The sequence below is a fragment of the Melanaphis sacchari genome, unplaced genomic scaffold (assembly GCF_002803265.2).
Source record: "Melanaphis sacchari strain LSU unplaced genomic scaffold, SCAv2.0 Contig2_pilon_pilon, whole genome shotgun sequence".
In the NCBI taxonomy this organism is placed as follows: Eukaryota; Metazoa; Arthropoda; class Insecta; order Hemiptera; family Aphididae; genus Melanaphis; species Melanaphis sacchari.
The window spans coordinates 6,150,664-6,169,395 of NW_020271173.1; the positions used below are offsets into that span (position 1 = coordinate 6,150,664).

At 27.5% G+C, this 18,732-nt stretch overlaps 2 protein-coding genes across 14 annotated transcripts; one reads left to right on the top strand and one right to left on the bottom strand.

The window, feature by feature from the left end:
• The first annotated feature begins 2,754 nt into the window (after positions 1 to 2,754).
• Positions 2,755 to 13,727, top strand: LOC112596052. 13 transcript variants are annotated; one of them, XM_025341506.1, is made up of 24 exons: positions 2,755 to 2,953; positions 3,119 to 3,427; positions 3,520 to 3,657; positions 3,786 to 3,886; positions 3,938 to 4,086; positions 4,154 to 4,366; positions 4,436 to 4,585; positions 5,637 to 5,801; positions 5,867 to 6,079; positions 6,139 to 6,289; positions 6,860 to 7,097; positions 7,236 to 7,273; positions 7,343 to 7,425; positions 7,668 to 7,817; positions 9,220 to 9,259; positions 10,123 to 10,143; positions 11,120 to 11,262; positions 11,350 to 11,355; positions 11,439 to 11,741; positions 12,214 to 12,396; positions 12,456 to 12,668; positions 12,736 to 12,855; positions 12,942 to 13,082; positions 13,355 to 13,727. In XM_025341506.1, the coding sequence occupies exons 1-24, from the start codon at positions 2,793 to 2,795 to the stop codon at positions 13,424 to 13,426; spliced, it is 3,501 nt and encodes a 1,166-aa protein (XP_025197291.1). In that variant the 5' UTR covers positions 2,755 to 2,792; the 3' UTR covers positions 13,427 to 13,727. The 13 variants fall into 13 exon arrangements, with proteins under 13 accessions (XP_025197291.1, XP_025197297.1, XP_025197292.1 ...); XM_025341512.1 differs by having other exon boundaries at positions 11,141 to 11,262; XM_025341507.1 differs by having other exon boundaries at positions 7,346 to 7,425.
• A 3,449-nt stretch (positions 13,728 to 17,176) lies between these two features.
• On the bottom strand, positions 17,177 to 18,732 carry LOC112595820 (ubiquitin-conjugating enzyme E2 N). Its single transcript, XM_025341186.1, has 3 exons — positions 18,382 to 18,732; positions 18,119 to 18,273; positions 17,177 to 17,934 (listed from the first exon to the last, which is right to left on the bottom strand). Exons 2-3 carry the CDS (start codon positions 18,214 to 18,216, stop codon positions 17,577 to 17,579), a joined length of 456 nt encoding a protein of 151 aa, XP_025196971.1. The 5' UTR covers positions 18,217 to 18,273; positions 18,382 to 18,732; the 3' UTR covers positions 17,177 to 17,576.

Below are 18,732 nucleotides of genomic sequence, written 5' to 3' on the forward strand. Positions count from 1 at the left end.
TATACATATCGGTCGCCTAACATCAAACAAATATTTTATGATTCTAGAAAAACATCAAACTCAGAATCATGAGTCTATCTGGTGAAAAGTTAAACGAAACACTTACCAGAGGACTAACGCACAGTGACAGACGTCACCGGTCGCTGGCGACCTGGCGCACAACAAAACGACACGTTCCAGAGAACAGCACAGAGAGGACCGTGCGGAAACGCGAAGTCCACACGAACCCAGGACGGTGCGGAGGCCAAAACTTTCGGGGCCAGGGCGACATGGTCGTGGGAGGAGCAGCACCGGCGGCAATCGTCGATCGGTCGCGGTGCCGGACACGCGCGACAATCGTCCGCCGGAGCTTGACGAACGACACGACACGGACCCGCGCGCGACGTACACCCGACGGGGTAACGTATGTGTGTGGCTCACCTTCCGAAACAGATGGATTTACTTTTTGCCGACATCAAATCGAACGACGAGCACGGAGGTCTCGGCCGACGGCGCTGTTGACGACTACTGATACTGATCACTGGCACGGCGAGTCCGGGCCCGGCGGCGGCAAGTGAGACGGCAGCAGAATTCGAGGGAGACGCCGCCGTCGCGCGCGTTCGTGGCCGTCGGGTCGTCGAGGACGGTCGCGCCGCCAGTACAAGTAGCACGACAGTGAAAGACCAGCGAGCACGGACGCGCGTGTACGCGAGACCAGGCGCGTGAGCGTGTTTGCGTGTACTGCTCGTGCACGGGCGCGCGCGCCGGCGCGTGTGTGTGCGCGTACGCCGTTTGAGAGGTTATTGATTGTTCATGTCGCTGGCGGAACGAGGAAAATTGTGACCTACGTCGTCGCGCGCGATCCTCGTGGGGTCGGTAGCGCAGCGGCGGCGGCTGCTGGTTGGACGCGCGAGCGTCGACACTCGTCGCACGCTCAATGTCGTGCCGACGTACGCGCGTGCTGCGCAGGTGCCCTGTCGGGCGCGCGACGGACGGCAGCGCGCGCGTCCGGCGACGGGTCCGCGACGCTGTGGAAATCGATCTGATGATGGGCGGTGGGGTAGACCACGCCTGCAGGGATAGTCGGGGCGCTCGTACGTTGTTATTTATCACGGTCGTTCTGCGCGCACGAGGCGAAGAGGGCCAACGCCGCTTGTATTATGACTAATGATAATACTTTTAACCACCGTTTAGTATATTTCACAGAATAAATGAAATTGTTATGATTTCATAATTTATTTTGTGACGTTATACTAAACGGAGCAATACGTAACTGAACAAGTACAACAGCGTATCGGTTCTCTTTTGGTACGTCTTACCATTCAAAATTTGATCACGGACGACATATCATGTATGTCTAGTGAGAATGTACTTTAATGCTGTTACTTCTGACACATTTTATGTGTACCGGAGTGTTTTTGACTGTTTTGTACTTATTTACAATTTAAGGTGTCATCGATCATTATTTTTTATCGATAGCACACCAATTTTCAATATCTTTTCACATGTCCAACAATTTATCGGTGACTATTATCAAAAGTTATTCAGTATTTTGTTGTGGTTGCATAATTATTCGCAAAGATAATATTTAATATTAGGTATAATTATTTTGTAGACCAATATAATCTTTCATTTTTAATTTATTTCTTAATGCTTTTGTGCTCATGTTATAAGCAATATGTTTGTGTGATCATTTAACCATATTGAATATTTCATAATTCAGTAATTAACTATCTAGCCCATTACAATTATTGTACATTATACATGTTATCATAACAATTAATAGGTGTAATTTATATTCTACATAATTAAAAATAGCTAGTATTATACCAATTTTATTGTTTAAACAATCTGTATAATTTGATGAATAAAAGAATTATAAATATACATAGTTAATTGATATACATGCTTTTGTGGATTATTATTTATTGTTATAGCTACCTATGTCATGCATAGGAATTTAATTTTCTTCATGAAGCATTTCTGTTTTATCATGTTTCTCTTATAATGAATATAAAAAATACAGTTCAATGTTTAACTAAAAATAAAATCTAGACATAAAATTATAGTTTTGCCTATAAATGGCTATTATTCTTTAAATTTTTCATGTTATTTATTGTAAAATATACAGTTATTGTAAATATTAATAAAAATAAAAAAAAATAACGCTTATATAGTTAGAATAATTTATTGAAACTGTATTAAATAGTTGAAAAGTATTAAATTTTTTTTTGTGGTACCTATTTTTGCTAAATTATTAAATGTAGGTTTTAGATTTAGTTGTAGGTAGTTTATATGTATAATATAAATTAACATTGTTATTGAAATTAAATCAATACTACTGGTCCAGTATTGAAATATATTATTTACAATACTTATTTTGTACTCCAAACATGTACTTTAATGTATACAATATTAATATTTAAGTAAAAATATTGAAACACAATAGTGTCTATTGGGTTTGCCATATAAATGAATTACTAATTGATCTTTTCTTGAACTTCTTATGTTAGTTGTTAGTTGCCATAACAACTACAATGTAGCCAAATTGCATATGTTTCTAATAATGGCTGTTTTTGTAAGAAAAAGAAATTTTAACATCCACCCAGTATTGTTTACAAATATTTTAAATGATATTTACTTAACTCCAGTAAAATCCATAGGTAGTTATTATAGGTATTTTTCAGAACATTATAATAATTTGTTATTCAAGTGTTTACAATAGTTGAATATTTTGTAAGCTTAAATATATGTATATATTTTTTGTTTTGTTTTAGATTTCAGAAACGGTGGGACCCGTATTTTGAAAAGCTATGATAGGCTTGAAACTGGACAATGATGATTTATCAAAGATTTTCCCTAAGTGTCGCCCATCTACTGTACGATCTACAGACTTAAATTTAAATCCCCTCTGTGACGACGACACAGACCATGACATGGATTTGACTCAGTCAAATGAACGGCAAAGAAATAGGTACTAATTATGAATACATAATAAGTTTAATAGATTTTCTGTTTGATATTGAAAAATGTCCAGTTTAATACATTTTTCAATTATTTCCTGGGGTATTGTCTTAAATGGGTGATGCTATGCTTTAATTTTAAGGTTAATTAAAAATAATCCTACCTTATTCAATAGGTGTGATAACATACGTGGAAATGGTACTAGAAAACGTAGCATCCGTGGAATAAGAAAATTTCGAACTCGTAGAAGAAGTGATAGTGATGCTAGTCAAGATTCATCATTAGAAACTAGTATTGAAGACGATGAGGAAGAAATTAATGAAAACATGGATGAAGATGAAGATGATGAATCTGATATAAAAAATGCATCCAGTGAATCTGGAGGCATGTGTAATGTTGATATTGGAGCTACTAATCGAACAAGAAACTCAAATAAAATCAATTCAACATCTCATCAATCTACATATAAATTGAGAGATTCAAGGTTTGTTAATATTATTTTAGTAAATTATCTGAGAAAGTTGAACTTAAAAGTGATTTGAACTATATTTAATTATATTTGTGGTTAACATACAGAATAATAGAAATAGCTGGAGGTCGAGAAGTCTATAGTCAAAGCCGAAGTAAACCTGGTCGAAAAACTCGTCAATTACCTTTGCCTACAGAAGTTGATTGGATCAAATCACCTGGTCGGGTTTGGGAACTTCGCAATAGGTATGTTAAATAATTTAATTTAGTATTTTATTGGACAATTCTATAATTTTATAGTACCTAGTTTTATTTTTTATAATAAAATATTATTATTTTTTATTTTAAATTTAATATTAAATTGTATTCTGTAGAGGACTCGATGTTTCAAGTACTGAATCTTCACGGGACATTTCTGAAGCCGTATTTTCTACTGATGTAAAACCTATCAAACATCAACGACCATTATCCTTAGGTATGTAAATAAATATAAGAATAAAATGTATTTTATTTACTATTCATTTAGAATTAGATGATCCAGTTTTGTTTGATGATATACATAATGATATGTGGGATAAAGTTCAACATGATGCTTCAATTGGACATTATGGAATACATCATCATAAAAATACGTATCAAACTATTGATCCTTGTCAACACCATTTAAATTATAAAGTATGTATAGAGCTTTTCTTTAAATTTTAATGACAATAAATATTATTTTTTTTTATACTTCATATAGACTAGTCAAAATGGTGATATTAATATGATTGCAAATAGTAATCGATCAGAAATATCAAGCACTGAAAACACTGATGAATTAGTTAGGTCTCAATGTGAAATTCAGACTAATGATTTTAATGGATCACCAAAACAATACAGGGAGGAAGAACAATCAATGCCATCTTTATTATCATCTCCTACACTTTATATGCCTCGACCAGGATTTCCTCAAGTATATTTGTTGTATACATAGTATTAATATTATTGTGTTTATAATCTCAATAATTTTAATTTTTCTTAGAGAGTGATTCAAGATGATTCTAGGTCTTCCAGTCCATCTCCAACAATGAATTTCGATTATTTGTATGAATTTTCAGAAACTAGAAAAGTTTTAGAAGAATTCTTCAAATCTGGAGCTGAAAATCAAGATACTCAACAGTTGCAATTCCAGGTATATAATAATATTTTTTTTTATGATATAAATTATAATGTTTTTAACTCATGTTTATACTTAATTTTTATCAAAAAAGTTAAATTATTTTGTTGAATAGAGTGTTCACCAAATATAGTTACTACTATTTTATTTTAAAAATTTGATTCATTAATGTGAATAATGAATTCGCCTAAATTTATATTTTTAGAATTTTTAAATATAATATTTAATCTGATTGTTGGTTGCATATGTCCACGTTTTCAATTATAAACACATTAATAACTTTAACCTCATCCTTCTCTTATTGTTATACAATTATTTTAATAGTGTCTTGAAATATAGTATAATGTCTATGGTATAAATGGGAGGCCATACATGCTTGGTATTGAAATCATATTAACATATTTATTTTTATAAAATAAAAGTGTTATTCAGAAGGACTAGACACTTCTCTAAAAATGTATAGCATAAAATTAATACTTAACAGATTATTGTTTTTCAATCTTTTTTAAACATGACATTCTGTTTCTTCACAACATTTTCATGACATTCATCATAACCATGAAGACAAATTCTTCAATAAAGATCTTTCTTTTTAGGTTATTAATATTTTGCACCAAATTAGATAAACAAAATTTTACTTTATTATACATTAATATTAATTAACTTGTATTTTATTATAATATGATTCTTTATATTATTTTTTTGTTAATTAAAATTATTAAAAAAACAAACTTAAAAATTCGTGGTACACTGATTGAAAACTACTATCCTAGACTGTATAGTGTATAATAAGTTTCGTGGACCTCGTTCAATTAAAAACATTTTTGTGGACAGCATTTTGAACATTTTTTATTGTGTTTTTTTTTTTGTATATCATCAAAGCCGGATGTATTTAATAGTTATTAAGTTAGCAAATGCTGATGTTTAAAATTATATTATATTTTCTGAATTACCCTTTATTTTATAATTTTTAATAATTAGGATTTAACTGTATATTTTGTTATTAATTATTAATAATATATTCATGTGATAATTTATGTTTTAACTTAATACATTTCTTATCTAGGATTTGGAGTATGAATTGCGACGTAGAATACCGGTGTCTGAACAAGGTAATACATATGTTGGTATGCATTTATCAAATGAAGATATTCACAAAAATTCTCAGTTATCCCCACACAAACATGATTCGTCATCAGATGGATCTAGATGTTTAGCTGGAGTTCATCAAGTATGTTTGATTATTAAATGACGAAAGCTTATGAATAATATTTTTTATGATTAATATATTTTTAGAGCTGTGTTGGAAGGTATAGTCGTAATGTGACTTTATCACCTGAAGTAACAGACTGTGAAGATGCTGGTATGGGTAGTGATGGAGAATCATCATCTATGGTAGATGGTCAACACCTAATTCCATTATGTGGTGTAACATGTATCACCATGCCAGTCTTAGAAGATGGATTGTCTAGTGGTCATACTAGTGATACAGATAATAATAATCCAACTGTATGTAATTTATATTTTATGTTTTCAAAATTAATGAAATTTACTCTTTATTTACTCAGGTTATGTTAATGAAAAGACAAATTAGTGAGATTGAAAGAGAAATAATAGAACGTACAAATAGGGCCAGTAAATGTGATAGCATTGATGCAAATGCAAGTGAGGTACATTCCAATAGCCAAGAAACTGGAATTCAATTATTGGATTCACTAGGTTTGTTTTTCTAATAATCTCATAAATATACTATTATCTTAGTATTACCAAATCAAGTTTAACTTAAAAGTGGGGTTGCACATAATTTAAGGTATTGAAAATTAAATACTTATTTGATTATATAATAAATACAAAAAACAATTACTTTTCATTTAATTAGCCAAGACTATAATTTTATAATTTGAGATGGGTCAAAAATTAGTTTTAATAAACTCAAATTTAAGTTTTACCTCAAATTGTTTGAATTTGAATGTTAATTGAGTTTTTTTAAATTTCAAATTGTATACATTTTAATTATAACAAAATGTAAAATACAATAGTAATAAAACAGTGTATATACTTAGTAAAAATAATTTCTAGCTTGATTATGCTTGAACTATTCAAATTATTTGATATATTCGATAACTTAATTTTTTTATTGAATTTTGAACTGTTAAAGGGGTTTAATGATTTTAAGAATCTATCACTAATAATAATATAACACATACAATAATTATCAATTGTTTTTTAAAAAAAATGCCTTTCTCATAAAAACAAATTACTTAATTCAAAGTGTATGTTTAATTTTAGTGAGACCTGATGAAAGTAGAACACCTCCTCCACCAGCACCAACAGCACATCGTAGTGCCAATGAATCTGCCGATTTAGTTGAGGCTGCTATTCATGAAATAAGATCTAGTCTTAGACAAACAAAACCATTAAAAACTACTAATGTGGATGATGATATATCTCCAGGTTGTAGCCCTAGCAAAGATAGTACAAATTCAAATACTGCCAAAACTGAAGATTTACCTATTTGGGTACCAAGGTAAAATTATACTATATTATATTTTATCAATGATTTAAAATAAAAATTTTTAGTAGTATGAAATATTAATAAAGTTTACTTAAGGCATAAAGTAATTTATTTACAACTATACTTTTTTTTTTTTTTTTTATATATAAGGCATAGAGGTACTGGATCTGGACCTAGCGGCGATGAAGGTATTTATATACTTATTATTTTCTTCAGATTATTGTTATTAGTTTAACTTATACATGTTTAATTACTAGAAGAAGCTGATACAGACTTAGAAACTGATAGACTTTTAGGACAACAAAGAACTGATGACACTGGATTTTTTGATGAAAAAACTGTAAGTTTTTTAATAATTAATAAACTATTAATTTTATTTCCCTAACACTTTGATAACCCCTAGTGATTTGATAGTATTTACTCAAGTGGCGTATATTGTTTGAGCAATTGTGACATGTGTTTCTAACCCAGTCGGTCAATTACTTTAATTTTTTAATTTTAATTTTTGAAATATAAATAAGTATTTAAGTTACAAAAAACTTGAAAGAAAACAAATTAGTTTTGTATAAAATATCACCACAGGACTGGAAGAAGTCAAAAACACGGTCTTTGTTACCGTTTAATTTGACAACATCATCAAGCAATACGTCCACACATCCTACACCCGTAGAACCGGCTGCTATAATTGAAAAACCATTCATCGTAACCCAAACCCTTAATCCTGCAAAAAAGGTTTGCCTAAGTGCTTACATCTTCAATTTTAGACATTTTAATAGTTTATTGATTTAATTTGGTTCTCTGTTAAGACACTATTATTATTTTTTTTGTTATTTGCATAACACAGTTTTGATTTTGGCTTTTAGCTAGTATATGAATTTCTTACAACAGGTGATATTTCTATAGTCTGTAGAACACTTTTTTGCTGATTAAATAAAGTTGATTTTAAATTTCATTAATTTTTTAAAATATTTCTTCTTTTACAATCACTGTAACTAGTTAATTGTCTTAGAATTATGATACTAAATATTATCATTTATATTATTGTAACTGTTTAAATTCCTACACTTGTCTTATTAGTTACTAGTTGTTTTTTTATGTAATGAATTAATGTTAAAAATCATTTACATTGTTAAAAATATAACAAAAAGGTATTTAAAACATTCATTTTTCAGTTACTAGAAATTGTCTTAAATTTTACACTTTTAAATTTTATTAAATACCTATGATTTATATTTTAACTTATGTTAAATACTTTATTCTTTTCAGTTAAGTATATTACAAATTTATATGACAGAATGACAGATTTGTATTTTGATGTATGATTTTTTAAATTTAATTAGTTCAAAAAAAAAGAATATAGCAATATGAAATAGCTTAGAATTAATATTTAAATTTAATTTTGTTGGTTGGAAAATTCATATTTGCTTAATCATTTTGTTGATCTAATATGTTATTGTTTATAAACAAAGATAATGTATACTTAAATATAAATATTCATAGATAAGCTGATTTTATCATGGCTAGAAAAAGCATTTTAAAAATTGTAATTATGTCTCTATCAGTGGCGGCTGAGTCTTATAAATTTAAGTGAATCAAAATCAAATATTTTGGTAAATGAATTAGGAAATAATATGTTATCTACCTCTAATAACTTAAGTTATTTATTAAATTATTTAGTATAGGTATTATGTAATGTAAAAACAAAACACATATAAACATATACAAAAAAAATTCACTCTCTTTATTATATGAGCGATCTTCAGTTCATGTATAGGTTTGGCGCCACTGCTTGTTATACATTTGAAATATTTAACCCAAATTTCAATATATATATTTTAAATATAAATGAATTATTTTTATAAGTATTCTAAAATAAACAACTTGTATTTCAAATTAATATCATAAAGTCAATTCTATAATCACTTGTTGCTAGGATTTTTATTTTTATTGTATCTGCTTAATTCCATATGAATAAATGCTTCATATATGTTGTAATCCTGTAGTTATATATATATTATTATTTTTCTGTATTGAATGAAGTGTTCTTAAATTAAATTTATGTTGATTGTTTAATTTTCAAAGTAAAATTGTATAAGTTATTGATTTTAATGATGTATACACATTTTTTTCATAGGAGAAAGATGGAACTAAGAAGAAAGCTCGAAATAAAGAAGGTCAGTAAAATTGAAATAATTTAATAATTATTTAAATTAATTTTAATAACAATAAATAATTGTTAATCTATTATGCCGCATGGAAAATTGAGAAACTATTTTCAGCAGTATTCAATAATGATTTTGTCTCAATGCTTTTTTAGCTAGTTAACACTTAAAAGGCAATATAATATTATTTTAACAATAATCATGCTTAACTAAAACACTAACTTAACTCAAAGTTATAAATAATAATGCTTTTTACACTAGCTATCAGCTTGCTTGTCAGCAGCAAAGTACTTGAAGTTCATTAGTTAAAGGCTTAAAGCCTTTACAAATATTTTGTTTTATACAAAAATTATAATCACAGTCATTCTATAACCTTAATTATATAATAAATATTTTTAATATCTGAGTGAAACTAGATACAGTATATTAGTTATTCAGTTTATTATAAGTATGTTTTAACAGTTTTGTAGGTGGGGAAAATACTTAAAAGTTTTATCTCGTTTATTTATAAATTTAAAAATTTTGATTTCTAAAACTAGGACATAATGACATTTTTTTGTATAAAATATTATTGTATTTTTTAATTAAAGAATATTTTAAATAAAATATTCAATAAACAGTTTAAAATATTTCATTTTTATTTTTAATATAAGCAATTAAATAATAAAAAAGGATCTACAATTATACATAATACATAAAAATCCATTCAGAATCATTTTTAAATATTTAGTACAACATTGAAAATTTAGTCAAAATTATTAAAGTAAGACAGATTTCTAAAACACCCAATATTCCATCAGAACATTTTTATTTGTATGTAAATATATTATAATATGTATCTTAACAGCTTTGTTTTGTTTTTATTATTCCGTTAGGAATATCTCAACACCAAACAGGTATGCTTTGATAAGAATGAATAATTATTTTCTTATAATTTATAATTTTATCTGCACGGTATATATATCTTATATACATAATTATTATGACTAATATTAAATTAATTTCTTTGAACATTTTTATACTATCCAATCTTTATAAAGTTATGTCATTATTGATTTTTATATTTGAATTTTAAACACTACTTTGGTCAAATAATTATTCTATTTTTAATTTGAAGATCTTACTATTTCACTCTAAATATTTTTTTTTCTTGTTATTACACATCATACCATTTAGTTTACTGTGCAATTATATTTTGGTAGATTTGGATTTATCTAATTTATTTATTTTCCTCACTAGTTACTACTATGAGCGCATGCTAATATATATTATTTAAATTTTAATATTGTAAATGAATATAGTATATATTATAGATCTTAGATCTGTTTAGATGTGTTAAAAATAAAATTAACAATTGTTAATACTTAATACTATAAAGGAAATTAATAATTGTTATTCAATTTTTGAGACCTAGAATATGCAGTATATTTTTAAATTACTATTTATTTTATTTTTTTTTGTCTTATCATCCTAACACTAACAATATTGCTTTTTTTTTATTAACTGCACAACATGGAATTAACACAATATTGCACTTGATTGCACGGTAAGTCCAATGAAACACACAATTTTTATAATTAACATTAAACACTTGCTTTAAATATTTTATCGTTGTGAAATTGTCAGCGATTCAATTTTAATTATATACATGCAAAATATTAGAATAAAATAGTAATATCTAATTTTAAATTACAATTTTTCTAAAGTTCTTACATTTTGATATTATACTACTTTATTTTAAAAACCTTATAAGACTAGTGTTTGAAATTGTATGATTGTGAAATTAAATTTACAACTCTTAAAAAATACTTTAAGTATATGTATCTAAAATTTATTCTCATATATATTTTTAAATGTTTACTTGGTATTTAGTTATGATTCACGAACCTGCAGTATTAATTGAAGGTGTTTTATTCCGAGCTCGTTACTTGGGTTCTACGCAGTTGGCTTGTGAAGGACAACCGACAAAAAGTACAAGGATGATGCAAGCTGAAGAAGCAGTGTCTAGAATAAAAGTAATTTAATTAATAATATTTTGTTTTTAATCTTTTATGTATTCAATTTATCTTATTCTGCTTCCTTACATTTGGATTATAAATTAGGCTTTGGTAAGTTGGATGAGTAAAATAATTCATCTGTGTTATATTAATAATTAATAATGTTGAATTATAAGATGTTATATGTTTTTTAGGCTCCTGATGGCGAGACTCAACCAAGTACAGAAGTGGATCTTTTCATATCAACTGAAAAAATTATGGTTCTCAACACTGACTTGAAAGAAATCATGATGGACCATGCCCTTAGGACAATTTCTTATATAGCTGATATTGGTGAATTGGTTGTGTTAATGGCCCGAAGACGTTGTTTCCTTACACACCAACAATCTGAATCCACCACAGAAACTTCATTAGTGCCTTCGAGTGTAAATGGTGTTGACAAAACAGCCAATAACAGAACTCCAAAAATGATATGCCACGTTTTTGAAAGTGATGAAGTAAGATATCTCAAATATCTAAATTATTATTAAACCTAGAAGTTGATACTAGTAAAATTAACCTATCATTTTTTGACAGTGTTTTTTTGTATATTTACACAAGTGTAAATTGACTGACACATATCATGTTATATTATTGATATTATTAACTATGCAGTTTTCAAAAATATTTAAGATATAATTTTATCATTATTATTGTATTAAATAAGTATACTATTATTCTACTGAATAATTATATAATTTTAACGGTATATGTGAAAACATTCAGATTCTGTATATATAGATTATATGTACATTTGAAAATATTCAATACATATTAATACATTTCTTTGTTTATATCTATATAGACATTTTGAATTTACTACTATTAATTTTCAATAATTATTTACAATGATAAATTGAGTTGTTGAACATGTTATTTTAATAGGTACATATTAAATTCTATTTCAATTGTTATCTTTATTATGTATAGGCACAATTTATTGCCCAATCTATTGGTCAGGCCTTTCAAGTGGCATACATGGAATTCTTAAAAGCAAATGGTATAGAGGACCATAGTTTTGTTAAAGAAATGGACTATCAAGAAGTGTTAAATTCACAAGAAATATTTGGTGACGAATTACAAATGTTTGCAAAAAAAGAATTGCAAAAAGAAGTATGTTATAACTTTTTTGATTAATATTGATCAAACTGATTTTTTTGTTTTTCTGTCAGGTTGTAGTGCCAAAATCTAAAGGTGAAATACTCGGTGTTGTGATTGTGGAATCTGGTTGGGGTTCCATGTTACCTACGGTTGTGATAGCCAATCTGGCTCCAGCTGGAGCAGCCGCACGTTGTGGTCAGTTAAACATTGGTGATCAAATTATTGCTATTAATGGTGTATCACTAGTTGGCCTACCATTGTCTACCTGCCAAAATTATATCAAGGTACTGTTGAATTTATTTATCACACTGGCTTCTGACTTAATTTTAATAAACTCTTTTACTTTTAAAGAATTCCAAACCCCAAACAGTAATAAAATTAACTGTTGTCCCATGTGCACCTGTAGTCGAAGTGAAAATAAAAAGGCCAGATACAAAATATCAACTTGGTTTTAGTGTTCAAAACGGTGTGGTAAGTGATAAAAATGTTTTATCTTATTATTCGTATTTTATTGAAATTAAAATATTAAGAACATTTTATTTTGTTTTATATTATAGATATGCAGTTTACTTCGTGGTGGAATTGCAGAACGTGGTGGGGTACGAGTTGGCCATAGAATTATTGAAATAAACAATCAAAGTGTGGTAGCCGTGCCACATGAAAAAATCGTGAATCTATTGGCTACTTCAGTTGGAGAAGTAATTAAAATAATATATTATAGTTATTAAAAATTTAATATTTTAAGAAATTAATTATTACAGTGAATTAATTCTTGATTATATTAAAGGGTTTTGATAAACAATGTATTTTTTTTTAATATAAATATAAATTAACATTTTTTTGAAATGAATCACTTTGAAAATATCATTGAAATAACTAATATTATAATTATAAGTATATTTTATGAAAATATATAAAATAATAATTTCAATGTTGATTGAATATATTGTGTAATGTTTTTATTTTACAGATTTTGATGAAAACAATGCCTACATCCATGTTTCGTTTACTGACTGGTCAAGAGACACCTGTATTCATCTAGTCTTAAAACATGAATAGTCTATATAATGAATGTAAAAATAATTTGCCATTATAAGTTTAATTTAAACCTCAAGAGGAAAAGTTTATTTGTGAGATGTTGCAGTATTACTTAACAAAGTATGATGTACACATTAGGTATTGTATATCTCTGAATAATTGATATAATGCCTGATCAGTTTGTGGATTAGTAAAGAGGGTTTTTGCACAATTTCACATGTATCTTCTCCCGTTTCCTTTTTAATCATAATATTATCAAAGATTGAAAAAAAATAAAGAATTAAATATGGAAACAACAATTTTCCAAACATTATTTAATTTGATTTTTCAACTTATGTTTCTGTTATTATTTTGAGCATTTTGATATTCAAAAACTCTAAATAATAAAAGAAAACATCTACATGATGATGATTTTAACATATGTTACATACACATTTAAAACACAATTTATCAAATATTGCCATATCACAAAAAATATTATATTATTGTACTATACATTGTTTTTCTAAGTCTAATCAATCTAATTAAGGCCCTAATTTTTATTTTTTCATACATTATGTTTGTTTTTTTTATATATATTTTTATTTGGTATTTTTTATTATTATTTTTTTAATGTTGTTATTGTTATTTTATTTTTATTTGTGATAATTATCTTATTGCTAATGTAAATGACATTGCTGTAGCATTGTATTAATTTATACTTTGATTAACAACATTGTAAGCACAACAGCATTGCCGTCATTTGAACAACTCAAATTTATGTATCATACATAAAATGTGTCTATCGGGATGCATTAGCTATGACAATTCTAATTCCTAATTATTCTAGTCATTGTCATGAATGAACATGTTATGATGTAATTTTTAATCCTAATATTTATTGTGGTCATTAGACTTAAATATTATGTATTATAATAAAAATATAATAAATATTTAAAATATATATATATTTATTATATCTATATATAATAATTTATTAATGTGTATAATGTTTTAAAAATGTGTTTTTACCAGTTTAAATCTAAAATATTTATATACATTTTAGGTTTGATGGTTAATTTGTCATTTTTTTAGTTTTTTAATTTTGCAGACATTCAAGTATATAAAGTTAACAATATATAATTATTGAAAAAAGTATCTAGTCTTACTTCGGGAATGCTGTAAAAAATAAATATCATGAGGTATTGTTATTTTAAATGTATATATTAAATAATATTAACAAGCCATTGACTTGTGCATTGTGTAATCTTTAGGCAGAAAGGTCTTGAGAATAATTGAACTTTAAAAATAGAAAATTCATAAAAAATTAAATTGTAAATTGTTATTTGTTTGGTACAACATAATTAATTAAATTTTAAAACTTTAAAATTATACTCATAAAAAATACTATTAAAGGTGAGCAAAGGCGGACAAGTTATTGAAAATAATTTAGAAGTTAGCTGTTAACAAATTATAAATTTGACTCGATAAGTTAAAATTTAATACAGAAAAAAATATTAACTACTCAGTTTAAAAAAAGTTCATCTATTTTTTAAAATTAGTATGTAAATCACATAAAGAATGACCATGTCTTTTTAATTTACTGAATTGTAAAAAAAAACAATTTTATTGAACTTTTATCATAATGTACATAGTATAGTGTAAATACCTTTTTACATTACATGATATTTTATTAATTAATTTAAACTATACACATCTCAAATTAATTATTTAACAAATATTATTATTTTTAAATTATATAGCAATTGAAGATCATATAACATTAAAACATTATAATTTTTATTAAAAAAATTTTTATATCAACTGTAAAAAGCTAAGTTATTTCAGTTGTCAATTAAACTCCTTATGTTCATAAGTTGATTAGAAAATAATACTAGTTAAATTAAAGTTGTATAAAAAAAAAATTAACTTTTTAACTAGTTAATACCCCCCTTTGAATTAGCATATCATATAATTTTGTAGCAGAGGGGTTATGCTTCTGACAATATGTAATTACATTTTTTTCACAGCTGTGTAAACGTCAATTGCAACTATTTCAAATTGATTTTAGATTTATTATATTTGGCTAATTGTGATTAGATATAAAAATAAGAATATTTGTACTTAGTAATTTATTTAAATTAAATCACCAATTATTGAATAATAAGTCTAAATCATAGATTATGAGCAGAGCAAAGAATACAGTACTTACATTTTTTTTTGTCATAATTTTATTCAATCCTTATTTCTAGTAATTGAAAATAAAAATTAATGACTAAAATGCTCAGTAAAAAAAAAAAAGGATATGTCCTATGAACTACAGTTCATGTTCATTTTTATTTTATTAAAAAGTAATTAAATAATTTCCCGTTCCTAAGTTATTTTAAAATGTACGAAAGTAAAATAGTAAATTTAAATAATACATACCTAAACGATTAAATGGTTTCTTCCAGCCACTAATACTGTAAACAATAAATTTAAAGTAACTGACATGAAATTTTGTAAACAATGTCAATATTATTGTATGTTGTCTATATCGGTTAAATTTCATTGCTCATTACATTGACAACATTTCTATAGAGAAACTATTGAAACTTTTTTTATTAATTTAAAAAATGAACTAAATTCCAATACATTTCTTCATATAAAAAAGGAATAAAATCATTTGAATTAATTCCCTAGCACATACCTGAGAAATAGTCTTCATTTAGAATTAATATTAGTTAGGTATCCTAATCTCATATAACACCAGTCTTGAGGTGCCATAAAAGAACATGTAGAATCACCATGTTCTCTCATTGGATATAGACAGAAATCGCCTTCAACACTTCATTCTTTAAATATGGAACATATGTATAAGTGATTATTTAAAAGTTTAATTCTTTTACAATGGGTTTATTTTAATAACTATAAAGTCTATTTTAGTCCATGTTAATATTTGATAAATGAGTTTATTTTATTTCTTAAAGTTTGAATTTAAGAATCATGCATGATGAGTTTTCTTTATTATTTTTTTCTTATACTTTACACATATAATTTTTTTTTTTTTTTTTAAATGATCATGTTTTAATTGTCTAAAATATGTTTTAAGTATACAATAATAATTATGGTACAAACAAAATGTAAACATGTTCACTGACAAGATTTTAACTCATATAAAGTTCACATAAAATATTCAAGACAGGTATTGTAAATTATAAATTAATTGTAATTTTAAAACCACAAGGTATCACAAATATATTTTTAATTAGAATAATTATTTAGACTCAAACAAAGTGAAGTGGATGTCATTATTTCTTGTAGGCTTAAATCATAATGAATAACAAGGTATCGTTCAGCAAAATCAATGATATAAAAATTGCGTCTTACAATCTAAAACCAATTATTCATACATTCTAACAATAAAATAATTTTACTGATATCCTCTTAAAATGATAAGACTATTAGAGTTGCTTAGTCATTGAAGTTAATAAAGATTTAGTACATCCAATTTATCAATTTTGTTTTTAAAAAATGAGCAAATGTAAGGTTAATGAAAAAAAATATATACTTGAAGGACAAACAAAAATATATTTATAACGCTAAAAAAAAAAACCAGTGTTTAGGATAGTGATTTAAGCATTTCATGGGTGCATAATAGTTTACTCAAATGCTAAGTAAGTCTTAAATAAAATTTTTTATTCACACAAGAATGATAAATTTCAGCAATATAATAATAATAATCATAAAAAAAAAAATTGAAAAGTAAAAGATTATGAACAAGTTTAAATTAAGATATAACTGATGAAAAGCATTACAACATTAAAATGAAAATACATGTTTTACATATATATATATATAAGTATATTACTAGTATTCACTGATGACTTAACAGTTCTATATTTCATTCAGTAGAATAGGCTAGTAAGACATCCTACCCTTTTAAGTTATCATTGTGATTACATACCAAAGGCATAATAATACAATTTGAGGGAACAACAATATGTTAACAATTATATTCCATCGTTACCATTTTCTATAATTCTTAAATTTCCATTAGTTAAAAGACAACTGTTGGAAAAAAATATATAAAGTATATTGCTCGATTTAGAATGGTTTTCATTCAGAATATTTTATATTATTATAATTATTAACTTTTAACTTTATTTTTATACTCCTCACTTAAAGCGTACTCTTCAGTTTTCTGTGGCATACAAGCGTGTCCATTCTTTAGCGTTGCGTATGGCTTCGATTTCATTGACTTTCCATTGTTCAGCTACATCATTTGCTAACGGATCGTCTGGATTGGGTGCGCTCAACAACGCTTGTATGGACAAAAGAACGGTACGTATCTGTAATGCTGGTGACCATTTGTCCTTAAGTATGTCCAAACATATTCTTCCAAGTCTATCAATATTTGGATGATAAATTTTAGTGATGAAACGGACTTTTGGCGCTGACATTGGATAGTCTTCGGGCAAAAATAGTTCCAACTTGAATAGGCCCCCTTCAAATGGAGAGTCTTCGGGTCCTGTGACTTTGACATGAAAATACCTGTGACATCAAAGAGAAAATATAAATTATTCAATTACTAACATATTATCGAGATACATTTCGTTCATATCGTAGGAGAATTTGTCAGAAAAATAAAAAAATAACGCGCGCGTACGGTCACACAAACATGATAATAGCACATAAACAAATGTTTAATACATAACGCATGAAAAACGCGTCTCACCTGGCATTGCCTTCGTCCGGCTTGGCACTAATGCCGGGCACGGGTTCCTGCATCAGACGTTGGGTCTCCTTGAGTATTCTCCGCGGTAACACAGACATAGTAATATTGCGCTAAAATAGGAGTGATGACCAAATGAACGCCGAGTATGTACCGCACTGTAACCGGACAAAATGTGGAATTGGCGAACGCCGATTTGTTATTGCAGTGCACTGGTTAACTTTTGTGCTTCTGTATAACAGTGAAATATTATTTTCTTCTCTTACCGGTTCCGATGTGTGTGCGTATGTGCTATGACGTGTGTTCGTTGTTTTTAAATAGTAGTTTAAAATTATTATTATCAATAACGTCGCGCGCGTTGGTCGGTGTTAGACGAGTAGACGACTACAAAAGTACAGACGTAGTACCTGCAATAATGCACTATAATCGACTATAGCCTGTACGTCTAGACTGGTGGTTGCTATTATTCACGAATAATCACAATTCACCATTCAGTATACAACAGCAGCTATATAGAGAATATTATTATCACGAAATGAAAACATGTCGGCGGGGTTGATGGGATACCACGACGTACGTCCCGCATTCGAGTGTTCACTGTTCAATGTTTAATACCG

Bases quoted from the DNA above. Each gene is read 5' to 3' on its own strand.
- LOC112596052 (XM_025341506.1), top strand. From the start codon at position 2,793: ATGATAGGCTTGAAACTGGACAATGATGATTTATCAAAGATTTTCCCT. The intron at 4,087-4,153 runs GTATGTATAGAG...TACTTCATATAG, and splicing joins AACACCATTTAAATTATAAA to ACTAGTCAAAATGGTGATAT. The intron at 9,260-10,122 runs GTCAGTAAAATT...TTATTCCGTTAG, and splicing joins GAAAGCTCGAAATAAAGAAG to GAATATCTCAACACCAAACA.
- LOC112595820 (XM_025341186.1), bottom strand. From the start codon at position 18,216: ATGTCTGTGTTACCGCGGAGAATACTCAAGGAGACCCAACGTCTGATG. The intron at 17,935-18,118 runs GTGAGACGCGTT...TTGATGTCACAG, and splicing joins CCGGACGAAGGCAATGCCAG to GTATTTTCATGTCAAAGTCA.